Below are 13,916 nucleotides of genomic sequence, written 5' to 3' on the forward strand. Positions count from 1 at the left end.
AGGGGGAGCAGTGGTACATCAGTTCGCGCGCTGCACTGTGAATCCAGCGATCCGAGTTCGATTCCCGCTCACGGCCAACACCAGTGACAATTATGTGAACCGGTACTGGGCCTCCCCTAGGTCGACTCAGTCTCAAATGAATACGTGGAGCGGTGTGTAAACTTCGCAACTAGGGAGCCAAAGGAGGCCGGGTGTGGTGCTGGTTTTCATAAGCGCTGGCTAACAGCGCTTGCCCCAGCAGCCTCTGTGGGCTACACGGGGGACCTCTGTCTGTATCTCGTGCAGAATGGATTCACGGCGCTCTACATGGCCGCCCAGGAGAACCACGTGGCCGTCGTCACCCACCTGCTGGGCACCGGGGCCAACCAGGCCATCGCCACCGAGGTGCACACACACACACATGCACACGCATGGGCACACGTGCCCAGACACGCGTGCGCGCGCCCGCACGCACACGCACACATACGTGCGCCCCATGTGTCCCGGGCGGGCCGTGAGATCCATGTGTACTATGTTTCCTGTGTGGGCCGTGTGTGGGCCTTGTGTGGGCCGTGTGGGCCATGTGTACTATGTTTCCCGTGCAGGCCGTAGGGGCCTTGTGTACTATGTGGCCCGTGCGGGCCTTGTATATTTTGCCGTGTGTACTATGCGTCCCGTGCTTCCCATGTGCCGCGTGTGCCACGTGTGCCATGCGTACCACGTGTGTCATGCGTACCACGTGTGCCGCGTGTGCCACGTGTACCGCGTGTGCCATGCGTACCACGTGTGCCACGTGTGCCATGCGTACCACGTGTGCCATGCGTACCATGTGTGCCGCTGTGCAGGACGGCTTCACGCCGCTGGCCGTGGCGCTGCAGCAGGCCCACGAGCGTGTGGTGGAGCTGCTGCTGGAGGGCGACGCGCGCGGCCGCGTGCGCCTCCCCGCGCTGCACATCGCCGCGCGCAAGGACGACACTCGCAGTGCCGCGCTGCTGCTGCACAGCGGCACCAACGGCAGCAGCAGTGGCAGCACGCAGCAGCAGCAGCCGGAGAGCGAGCACGCCAAGGTGTGCCCTCCGCACAAGCGCCATGCCACGCGCACACCACGCGCGTCAACGCGAGTGAACCGCATCTCTGCGTCTCTCCCTCCTCAATCATCCCCATCTCTGTCTCTCTCTGTGCCGTGTGCGTGACACAGGCCCTGGTGAACCGCACCACGGAGGTGAGCACCCGGCTCGTGGGAGCGACACGGACGCCCCTTTCCACTGGCACATACGAGCCATTCCACCTCCGTCGCACGCGACGGACGAGTCGCACGCAGATGAGGCAGCGGTGGCGCGCTGTGCCCTCGCCCGCTCGCTCATCCACACACCCAACCTCTCACCCGCTCGCCCGCTCGCTCACCCACACACCCAACCGCTCACCCGCTCGCCCGCTCGCTCACCCACACACCCAACCGCTCACTCGCTCGCCTGCTCAGTGCGAGTGGAGTTTGCGTATTCTCTGTATGGGTTTCCTCTGGGCTCTCTCCAGTTTGCCCCTCCAATAGCTAAACCCCCACACCCGGTGGAACTGGGCGCCACACTCTGCGAGCGTCTCCGCTCGGTGCCCTTCTTCACCGGCGTGGCGCGCGGAGCAGTTGTACCCCCCCCCCCCCGCCCCCCTCGGGTCGTGCGGCTCTGCCGAGTCTCCTCCGTAAGCCTGGATGCTGCGGCAAACACGGATGTGGTGGCGAGTTCAGGAGGTTGTGGCAAGCACGGATGTGGTGACGAGTCCGGGATGTTGTGGCGTGTCTGGATGTTGTGGTGAGACCGGGATGTTGTGGTGAGGCCGGGATGTTGTGTCGAGTCTGGATGTGGTCCCCTCCCCTGTCCGTGTGGTGGTGCAGAGTGGGTTCACGCCGCTGCACATCGCCGCTCACTATGGCAATGTCAACGTCGCCCGGCTCCTGCTGGAGTGTGGAGCCGACCCCAACTACATGGCCAACGTAACCACCACTACCACAACCACTACAGCCACCATCACAACTACCACCACTACCACAACCACTACAGCCACCATGACAACTACCACTACTACCACTACAGCCACCACAACTACTACCACCACTACCACCACAACCACTACAGCCACCACAACCACTATAGTCACCACCACTACCACCACCACCACAACTAGCATGGGTGGGTGTGTACGTGCATGTGCTTGTGGGGAGCAATAGTGTAGCGGTTAGCGCGCTGCGCTATGAACCTAGCGACCCGGGTTCGATTCCCGCTCACGGCCAACACCAGTGACGATTATCTGAACCGGTCCTGGGCCTCCCCTAGGTCGACTCAGCCTGAAATGAGTACCTGGTGTGGTGTGTAAACATCGCCATTGGGGAGACAAAGGCGGTCGGGCGTGGTGCTGGCCACCCACCCCCTCGTGTACCGTTCCGGCCTTCATAGGTGCTCGCTAACTGCACTTGCCCCTACAGTCTGTTAAGGCTATACGGGGGATCTTTATCTTTGTCTTTGCTTGTACGTGCGCGTGTGCAGAACGGGATCTCTCCGCTGCACGTTGCGGCGAAGCGAGGCCACTCGGAGCTCGTGACGCTGCTGCTCAGCCAGGGGGGCAACATCGACGCACGCACCAGGGTGAGGCTCACACCACAGCACCACAACGCCACACGCACCACGCCCACAACACACACAACACCACACGCACTGCACCCACAACACCACACGCACCACGCCCACAACACCACACGCACCACGCCCACAACACCACACGCACCGCACCCACAACACCACACGCACCGCACCCACAACACCACACGCACCGCGCCCACAACACCACACGCACCGCACCCACAACACCACACGCACCGCGCCCACAACACCACACGCACCGCGCCCACAACACCACACGCACCGCGCCCACAACACCACACGCACCGCGCCCACAACACCACACGCACCGCGCCCACAACACCACACGCACCGCACCCACAACACCACACGCACAGCACCCACAACACCACACGCACCGCACCCACAACACCACACGCACCGCGCCCACAACACCACACGCACCGCACCCACAACACCACACGCACCGCGCCCACAACACCACACGCACCGCACCCACAACACCACACGCACCGCACCACAACACCACACGCACCGCGCCCACAACACCACACGCACCGCACCCACAACACCACACGCACCGCACCCACAACACCACACACACCGCGCCCACAACACCACACGCACCGCACCCACAACACCACACGCACCGCACCCACAACACCACACGCACCGCACAACAACACCACACGCACCGCACCCACAACACCACACGCACCGCACCGCACCCACAACACCACACGCACCGCACCGCACCCACAGCACCGCACCACAACACCACACGCACCGCACCCACAACACCACACGCACCACACCACAACACCACACGCACCGCACCACAACACCACACGCACCGCACCCACAACACCACACGCACCGCACCACAACACCACACGCACCGCACCCACAACACCACACGCACCACACCACAACACCACACGCACCACACCACAACACCACACGCACCGCGCCCACAACACCACACGCACCGCACCCACAACACCACACACACCGCACCCACAACACCACATGCACCACGCCCACAACACCACACGCACCGCACCACAACACCACACGCACCGCACCCACAACACCACACACACCACGCCCACAACACCACACGCACCACACCACAACACCACACGCACCGCACCCACAACACCACACACACCACAACACCACACGTACCACGCCCACAACACCACACGCACCGCCCCCACAACACCACACGCACCGCACCCACAACACCACACACACCACAACACCACACGTACCACGCCCACAACACCACACGCACCACGCCCACAACACCACACGCACCGCACCCACAACACCACACGCACCGCCCCCACAACACCACACGCACCGCACCCACAACACCACACGCACCACGCCCACAACACCACACGCACCGCACCACCACATGCACTGCACCAAAACACCACACGCACCGCACCACCACACGCACCGCATCCACAACACCACACGCACCACACCACAACACCACACGCACCGCACCACAACACCACACGCACCGCACCACAACACCACACGCACCGCACCCACAACACCACACGCACCGCACCACAACACCACACGCACCGCACCCACACCACACGCACCACACCACAACACCACACGCACCGCGCCCACAACACCACACGCACCGCACCAACAACACCACACGCACCGCACCCACAACACCACACGCACCACAACACCACACGCACCGCACCACAACACCACACGCACCGCACCACCACACGCACCGCACCACAACACCACACGCACCGCACCCACAACACCACACGCACCGCACCCACAACACCACACGCACCGCACCCACAACACCACACACACCACAACACCACACGCACCGCACCCACAACACCACACGCACCGCCCCCACAACACCTCACGCACCGCACCCACAACACCACACGCACCGCACCAACAACACCCACACGCACCGCACCCACAACACCACACGCACCACAACACCACCACCGCACCACAACACACACGCACCGCACCACCACACGCACCGCACCACAACACCACACGCACCGCACCCACAACACCACACGCACCGCACCCACAACACCACACGCACCGCACCCACAACACCACACGCACCGCACCCACAACACCACACACACCACAACACCACATGCACCGCACCCACAACACCACACGCACCGCACCCACAACACCACACGCACCGCACCACAACACCACACGCACCGCACCCACAACACCACACGCACCGCCCCCACAACACCACACGCACAACGCCCACAACACCACAAGCACCGCACCCACAACACCACACACACCGCGCCCACAACACCACACGCACCGCACCCACAACACCACACACACCACACCCACAACACCACACGCACCGCGCCCACAACACCACACGCACCGCACCAACAACACCACACGCACCGCACCCACAACACCACACGCACCACAACACCACACGCACCGCACCACAACACCACACGCACCGCACCACCACACGCACCGCACCACAACACCACACGCACCGCACCCACAACACCACACGCACCGCACCCACAACACCACACGCACCGCACCCACAACACCACACACACCACAACACCACATGCACCGCACCCACAACACCACACGCACCGCACCCACAACACCACACGCACCGCACCACAACACCACACGCACCGCACCCACAACACCACACGCACCGCCCGCACAACACCACACGCACAACGCCCACAACACCACAAGCACCGCACCCACAACACCACACACACCGCGCCCACAACACCACACGCACCGCACCCACAACACCACACACACCACACCCACAACACCACACGCACCACGCCCACAACACCACACGCACCGCACCCACAACACCACACGCACCACGCCCACAACACCACACGCACCGCACCCACAACACCACACGCACCGCGCCCACAACACCACACGCACCGCACCAACAACACCACACGCACCGCACCCACAACACCACACGCACCACACACCACACGCACCGCACCACAACACACACGCACCAGCACCACCACACGCACCGCACCACAACACCACACGCACCGCACCCACAACACCACACGCACCGCACCCACAACACCACACGCACCGCACCCACAACACCACACACACCACAACACCACACGCACCGCACCCACAACACCACACGCACCACACCCACAACACCACACGCACCACGCCCACAACACCACACGCACCGCACCACAACACCACACACACCACGCCCACAACACCACACGCACCGCACCCACAACACCACACGCACCGCACCCACAACACCACACGCACCGCACCCACAACACCACACGCACCGCACCCACAATACCACACGCACCGCACCCAACAACACCACACACACCGCACCCACAACACCACACGCACCGCACCCACAACACCACACACACCGCACCCACAACACCACACGCACCACGCCCACAACACCACACGCACCACACCCACAACACCACACACCACCCCACCCCACACCACACGCACCGCACCCACAAACCACACGCACCGCACCCACAACACACACGCACCGCACCACAACACCACACGCACCGCACGCATAACAACACCACACGCACCACGCCCACAACACCACACACACCGCACCCACAACACCACACGCACAGCACCCACAACACCACACACACCGCACCCACAACACCACACGCACCGCACCACAACACCACACGCACCGCACGCATAACAACACCACACGCACCGCACCCACAACACCACACACACCGCACCCACAACACCACACGCACCGCACCCACAACACCACACGCACCGCACCCACAACACCACACGCACCGCACCCACAACACCACACGCACCGCACCACAACACCACACGCACCGCACCCACAACACAACACGCACGCACCACACCCACAACACCACACGCACCGCACCACAACACCACACGCACCGCACCCACAACACCACACACACCGCACACACAACACCACACGCACCGCACACACAACACCACACGCACCGCACCCACAACACCACACGCACCGCACCCACAACACCACACGCACCGCACCCACAACACCACACGCACTGCACCCCCACAACACCACCACGCACTGCACCCACAACCACCACACGCACACGCCACAACACCACACGCACCCGCACCACAACCACCACACGCACACACCCACAACACCACACGCACCACGCCCACAACACCACATGCACCGCAACACAACACCACACGCACGCACCCACAACACCACACGCACTGCACCCACAACACCACACGCACCACGCCTACAACACCACACGCACCAGCCCACAACAACACCCACGCACCGCACCCACAACACCACACGCACCACGCCCCACAACACCACATGCCACCCGCACCCACAACACGCACACGCACCGCACCACAACACCCACACGCACCGCACACACAACACCACACGCACCGCACCCACAACAACAACCGCACCCACAACACCACACGCACCGCAACCACAACACCACACGCACCGCGACCCACAACACCCACACGCAACCGCACCCACAACACCACACGCACCGCGCCACAACACCACACGCACCGCACCCACAACAACACACGCACCGCACCCACAACACCACACGCACCACACCCACAACACCACACGCACCGCACCCACAACACCACACGCACCGCACCCACAACACCACACGCACCACACCCACAACACCACACGCACCGCGCCCACAACACCACACGCACCGCACCCACAACACCACACGCACCGCACCCACAACACCACACACACCGCACCCACAACACCACACGCACCGCACCCACAACACCACACGCACCGCACCCACAACACCACACACACCGCACCCACAACACCACACGCACCGCACCCACAACACCACACGCACCGCACCCACAACACCACACGCACCGCACCCACAACACCACACGCACCGCACCCACAACACCACACGCACCGCACCCACAACACCACACACACCGCACCCACAACACCACACGCACCACACCCACAACACCACACGCACCGCACCCACAACACCACACGCACCGCACCCACAACACCACACGCACCGCGCCCACAACACCACACGCACCGCGCCCACAACAACACACGCACCACAACACCACACGCACCGCACCACAACACCACATGCACCACACCCACAACACCACACGCACCGCACCACAACACCACACGCACCGCACCCACAACACCACATGCACCGCACCCACAACACCACACGCACCGCACCCACAACACCACACGCACCGCATCCACAACACCACACGCACCGCACCACAACACCACACGCACCGCACCCACAACACCACACGCACCACACCACAACACCACATGCACCACACCCACAACACCACACGCACCACACCACAACACCACACGCACCGCACCCACAACACCACACGCACCGCACCCACAACACCACACGCACCGCACCCACAACACCACACGCACCGCACCCACAACATCACACGCACCGCACCCACAACACCACACGCACCGCACCACAACACCACACGCACCGCACCCACAACACCACACGCACCACACCACAACACCACACGCACCGCACCCACAACACCACATGCACCACACCACAACACCACACGCACCACACCACAACACCACACGCACCGCACCCACAACACCACACGCACCGCACCCACAACACCACACGCACCGCACCCACAACACCACACGCACCGCACCCACAACACCACACGCACCGCACCCACAACACCACACGCACCGCGCCCACAACACCACACGCACCGCGCCCACAACAACACACGCACCACAACACCACACGCACCTCACCACAACACCACACGCACCGCACCCACAACACCACACGCACCGCACCCACAACACTAGTGTGCTGGGGTTATTCTGCTGGTGTTGGCGTGTGTTGATGAGTGTTAGTTTGTGTGTGCTGGCGTGTGTCAGCGTGCTGATGTTAGTCTGCTGGTGTTGGTCTGCTGGTGTTGGTCTGCTGGTGTTAGTCTGCTGGTGTTAGTCTGCTGATGTTAGCGTGTGTTGGTGAGTGTTAGTTTGTGTGTGTTGGCGTGTGTCAGCGTGCTGGTGTTTTCGGGGTATTTTGCAGGACGGCCTCACTCCGCTGCACTGTGCAGCTCGGAGCGGCCACGATGGAACTCTGGAGATCCTCCTCGAGCAGGGAGCACCCATCCTTGCCAAGACCAAGGTGCCACATCGTCAACATCATCACTGTCAACAACATCATCATCATCAATAACATCACCGTCATCAACGTCATCATTAACATCCTCACCATCATCATCAACAACATCATCATCATCATCACCAAAAACGCCGTCATCATTAACATCATCACCGTCAACAACATCCTCACCATCATCATCGACAACATCATCACCAAAAACACCGTCATCATTAACATCATCACCATCAACAACATCATCATCAACATCATCATCACCTAAAACACCGTCATTATCAACATCATCATGATAGGTCATCATAACGGTCATCAACATCATCATCACCTAAAACACCGTCATCATTACCATCATCATCATGGGCCTTCGTCAACACTGACACTGTGCGTCATCATTAACATCATCATGATAGGTCATCATCACGGTCAACATCATCATCAACATCATCATCACCTAAAACACCGTCATCATTACCATCATCATCATGGGCCTTCGTCAACACTGACACTGTGCGTCATCATTAACATCATCATGATAGGTCATCATCACGGTCAACATCATCATCAACATCATCATCACGGTCAACATCATCATCAACATCATCATCACCTAAAACACCGTCATCATTACCATCATCATCATGGGCCTTCGTCAACACTGACACTGTGCGTGTGCCACTAAGACTGTACGTGTGTGCCACTGTGCCACTGACGTGCCGCGTGCCACAGAACGGGCTCTCCCCGCTGCACATGGCGGCGCAGGGCGACCACGTGGGCTGCGTGCGGGGTCTGGGTGCGCGCGACGCCCCAGTGGACGACGCCACGCTCGACTCCCTCACCGCACTCCACGTGGCGGCCCACTGCGGCCACTACCACTCCGCCAAGCTCCTGCTGGAGCTGGGGGCCGAGCCGGACGCCCGCGCGCTGGTGAGACGACGACACGGGGGAGACACCGGGGGGGAGATGCACGGGAGACGCGGGGTAGAGGCGGGTAAACCGGGGGAGACACGGAGAGACTCGGGAAGATACAGGAGATATGCAGTGGAGATGCAGGGAGACTCAGCGAGACATAGGGGAGACTCGGGGAGTAGCTGGGAGACACGGAGAGACTCGGGAAGATACAGGAGAGATGCAGTGGAGATGCAGGGGAGACGCAGGGAGACTTGGCGAGACATAGGGGAGACTCGGAGAGTAGCGGGGAGATGCGGGGAGACACGGAGAGGATCGGGAAGATGCAGAAGAGATGCAGGGGAGACTAGGGGAGACGCAGGGAGACTCAGCGAGACATAGGGGAGACTCGGGGAGTAGCGGGGAGACACGGAGAGACTCGGGAAGATACAGGAGAGATGCAGTGGAGATGCAGGGGAGACGCAGGGACACTCAGCGAGACATAGGGGAGACTCGGGGAGATGCGGGGAGACACAGGGGAGACACGGAGAGGATCGGGAAGATGCAGTGGAGATGCAGTGGAGACACAGGGAGACTCAGCGAGACATAGGGGAGACTAGGGAAGATGCGGGGGAGATGCGGGCAGACAGGGGAGACACGGGGTCACTTCACTCCCTCCCCCCCTCCACGCAGAATGGTTTCACGCCGCTCCACATTGCGAGCAAGAAGAACCGGGCGCGCGTCGTGGAGCTGCTGCTGCGCCACCGCGCCACCATCGGCGCCGTCACCGAGGTGGTCCCCCCGCCCCAGGGTGCCTTTAAGGAATCCCAATAACGACGGGTCACCTTTAATAGGGGTGCCTTAGAGACATGCCAGCTACGAGGGGTCACCTTTAATAAGGGGGCCTTCGAGGCGTCCCAATAACGACGGGTCGCCTTTAATAGGGGTGCCTTAGAGGCATCCCAATTACGAGGTGCCACCTTTAATAGGCATGCCTTTAAGGAATACCAATTACCAGGGGTCACCTTTAATCTGGGTGCCTTTAACGGATTCCAATTACCAGGGGGTCACCTTTAATAGGGGTGCCTTTAAGGGATCCTAATTACGAGGGGTCACCTTTAAAGGGGCTGTGGGGTGTCACGGTATGGTGTGTCACGGTGTTCTGTGTCACACTGTGGGCTGTAGTCTGGCCTGACTCCGCTCCACGTTGCCGCGTTCATGGGGAACCTGGAGGTGGTGTCGCTGCTGCTGCAGTACGGAGCGACGTTGGACACGCCGAACGTGGTAATAACACCACAGACGCATCGCACACAATACCACACACACATCACGGACAACACTGCACTGCACCACACTGCACACGCATTATACATCACAATGCACCATACCCTGCACCACACCGCACTGCACCACACCACAGACGCATCGCACACAATACCACACACACATCACGGACAACACTGCACTGCACCACACTACACACGCATTATACATCACAATGCACCATACCCTGCACCACACCGCACACGCATCACACCACACACACATCGCACACCGCACGACACCGCACACAGCACCGCACCGCACACGCATCACAGACCACACAGCACCACACCGCACACGCATCACACCACACACACATCGCACACCGCACGACACCCCACACAGCACCACACCGCACACGCATCACAGACCACACACACCACTCTCCACTGCACAAGCATCACAAACCAGACTACACTCTAGATTTGAAGTTGTCGTGACTGCAAGGATTCCTACTGTTTGGGTTTTTTCGGTAAAGTCACGTAGGTAAAAAAAAAATGAAATAAAATAGAATGAAAAGAACTAAAATAAAATTTAATCACGACGTTTTGGACGCAACACAAGCGTCCTTCTGCAGGTGGGGACAATGTAGCGACAAAACAACCGCTTCAGTGTGTCTGTGTTTTCGCTACATTGTCCCCACATGAAGAAGGCATATTGTGTTGTGCCAAAAACGTCGTGATTTAATTTAATTTTAGTTCTTTTCATTCTATTTTATTTCATTTATTTAGTTTTTTACCTACGTGACTTTACCGAAAAGAACAAAGAGTCCAGACTACACTCCACTGCTCCGCACCACTCCAGTCCACGCCCCACAAGACACACCCCGCAGAGGCCCTCACTGAAGACATGGATCCCAGTCAAGACGGAGGGCACCTTGCCATTGAACGCCTGGCAGTGTGGCCAGCATTGATTCCAGCAGCGCGGCTGACTTTGCCGCTGATGAGAGACTGAATGTCGAACCCGCTCCCGAACTTTGCTCGTGTTGATAGACCAGTGCTGCTGCTGCTGCTGCTTCCTGTTGAGATGATGCTCTCCCAGAAGAAAGGCCGTGGGGCTGATGGGACGTGTCCAAAATTCGACCCCGGTGGTTGTTTTAGTTGTAGCGTGGTTGTGTGTGACTGCGCCGTGGTTTTGCCGTGCTGTTGTTGTGGTCGCAGTGTGCCTGGCATTCTTGTTTTGGCTATCGTTGAGTTTTGGTTGTTTTGGTGGTTCTGGTGTATTTATTTATACAGTGGTGTTGTGGTTGTATAGTGTTGTTATTGTGATTTTAATTCTATTGTGTTGTTGTGGTGATTCTATAGTGTTGTGGTTGTGTAGTGTTGTTGTGGTATTATAGTGTTGTTGTGGTTGTATAGTGTTGTTGTTGTGGTATTATAGTGTTGTTGTTGTGTTTGTATAGTGTTGCTGTGGTTGTATAATATTGTTGTTGTGGTTGTATAGTATTGTTGTTGTGTTTGTATAGTGTTGTTGTTGTGTTTGTATAGTGTTGTTGTTGTGTTTGTATAGTGTTGTTGTTGTGGTTGCAGCGTGGTGAGACACCATTGCACATGGCCGCCCGTGCGGGGCAGCTCCCAGCCGTGAAGAGTTTACTGAAGGCCGGGGCGGACCCACACGCAACCACACGGGTGAGAGCACAACCACACACAACTACACACAACCACAAGGATGAGAGCACAACCACACACAACCACACAGGTGAGTGCGCAACAACGCACAACCACGAGGGTGAGGGGGCAACCGCTGGCAACTACCGCGGCCCTCCCCCTCTCGATCCGGCCATCGTGGGAGCTGTTCGCTGGTCCACGCAGCGCACCTTTGCCTGTACCCCCGTGCGCTTTCAGGACGAGCAGACGGCGCTGCACCTGGCCTCCCGCCTGCCTCGCCCGGAGGTTGCGCTCGCCCTGCTGGAGGCCGGGGCGCGAACCGACGCGGTTTCGGCCGGAGGGTACACCCCGCTGCACATCAGCGCGCGCGCCGGCCACACACTCACCACGGCGAGCCTGCTGCACGCGGGCGCCGACCACACGCTGCCCACCAGGGTGAGCACCCTCCGCCCTAATCCACGCCCTCACCGCCCACAGCCTCACCACCCACAACGTCGCGCACGGTGGCGGGTGGAGTGACGTGTGGTGTGACGCGTGAGATGTGGTGTGATGCGTGGGATGTGGTGTGACGCAGTGTGACACGTGGGGTGGGGTGACCCACAGTGTGACACGTGGTGTGACGCGTGGCCTTTTACAGAAAGGCTTCACCCCTCTGCACGTCGCCGCCAAGTATGGACAAACCGACGTGGTGCGACTGTTGCTTGAGGGCGGAGCCCAAACTGACATCACGGGCAAGGTGAGAGAGAGACAGTGTCGTGGGCAGGGTGGCATGCACAGACACTACCACAGACACAATCACAGACACACACACACCCACAGACACAATCACAGACACACCCACAGACATAATCTCAGACACACCCACAGACACAATCACAGACACACCCACAGACACAATCACAGACACACCCACAGACACAATCACAGACACACCCACAGACACAATCACAAACACACCCACAGACACAATCACAGACACACCCACAGACACACCCACAGACACACCTACAGACACACCCACAGACACAATCACAGACACAATCACAGACACACCCACAGACACAATCTCAGACACACCCACAGACACAATCAGAGACACACCCACAAACACAATCTCAGACACACCCACAGACACAATCACAGACACACCCACACCCACAGACACAGACACACTCACAGACACAATCTCAGAC

At 59.8% G+C, this 13,916-nt stretch overlaps 1 protein-coding gene across 1 annotated transcript in view; it reads left to right on the top strand.

Annotated features, from left to right (window-relative positions):
* LOC133341979 (ankyrin-3-like) overlaps window positions 1-13,916 on the top strand; it is a 105,539-nt gene that overhangs the window by 31,907 nt on the left and 59,716 nt on the right. Inside the window, exons 6-17 of the mRNA XM_061550824.1 lie at window positions 286-384; window positions 825-1,046; window positions 1,178-1,201; window positions 1,868-1,966; window positions 2,517-2,615; window positions 8,813-8,911; window positions 9,635-9,832; window positions 10,487-10,585; window positions 10,979-11,077; window positions 12,646-12,744; window positions 12,961-13,158; window positions 13,361-13,459. Coding sequence (XP_061406808.1) covers window positions 286-384; window positions 825-1,046; window positions 1,178-1,201; window positions 1,868-1,966; window positions 2,517-2,615; window positions 8,813-8,911; window positions 9,635-9,832; window positions 10,487-10,585; window positions 10,979-11,077; window positions 12,646-12,744; window positions 12,961-13,158; window positions 13,361-13,459 — 1,434 coding nt within the window. The remainder of the gene's footprint in view (window positions 1-285; window positions 385-824; window positions 1,047-1,177; window positions 1,202-1,867; window positions 1,967-2,516; window positions 2,616-8,812; window positions 8,912-9,634; window positions 9,833-10,486; window positions 10,586-10,978; window positions 11,078-12,645; window positions 12,745-12,960; window positions 13,159-13,360; window positions 13,460-13,916) is intronic.

Source organism: Lethenteron reissneri, chromosome 2, assembly GCF_015708825.2.
Source record: "Lethenteron reissneri isolate LAM-NWPU_2019-01 chromosome 2, ASM1570882v1, whole genome shotgun sequence".
Classification (NCBI taxonomy): domain Eukaryota; kingdom Metazoa; phylum Chordata; class Hyperoartia; order Petromyzontiformes; family Petromyzontidae; genus Lethenteron; species Lethenteron reissneri.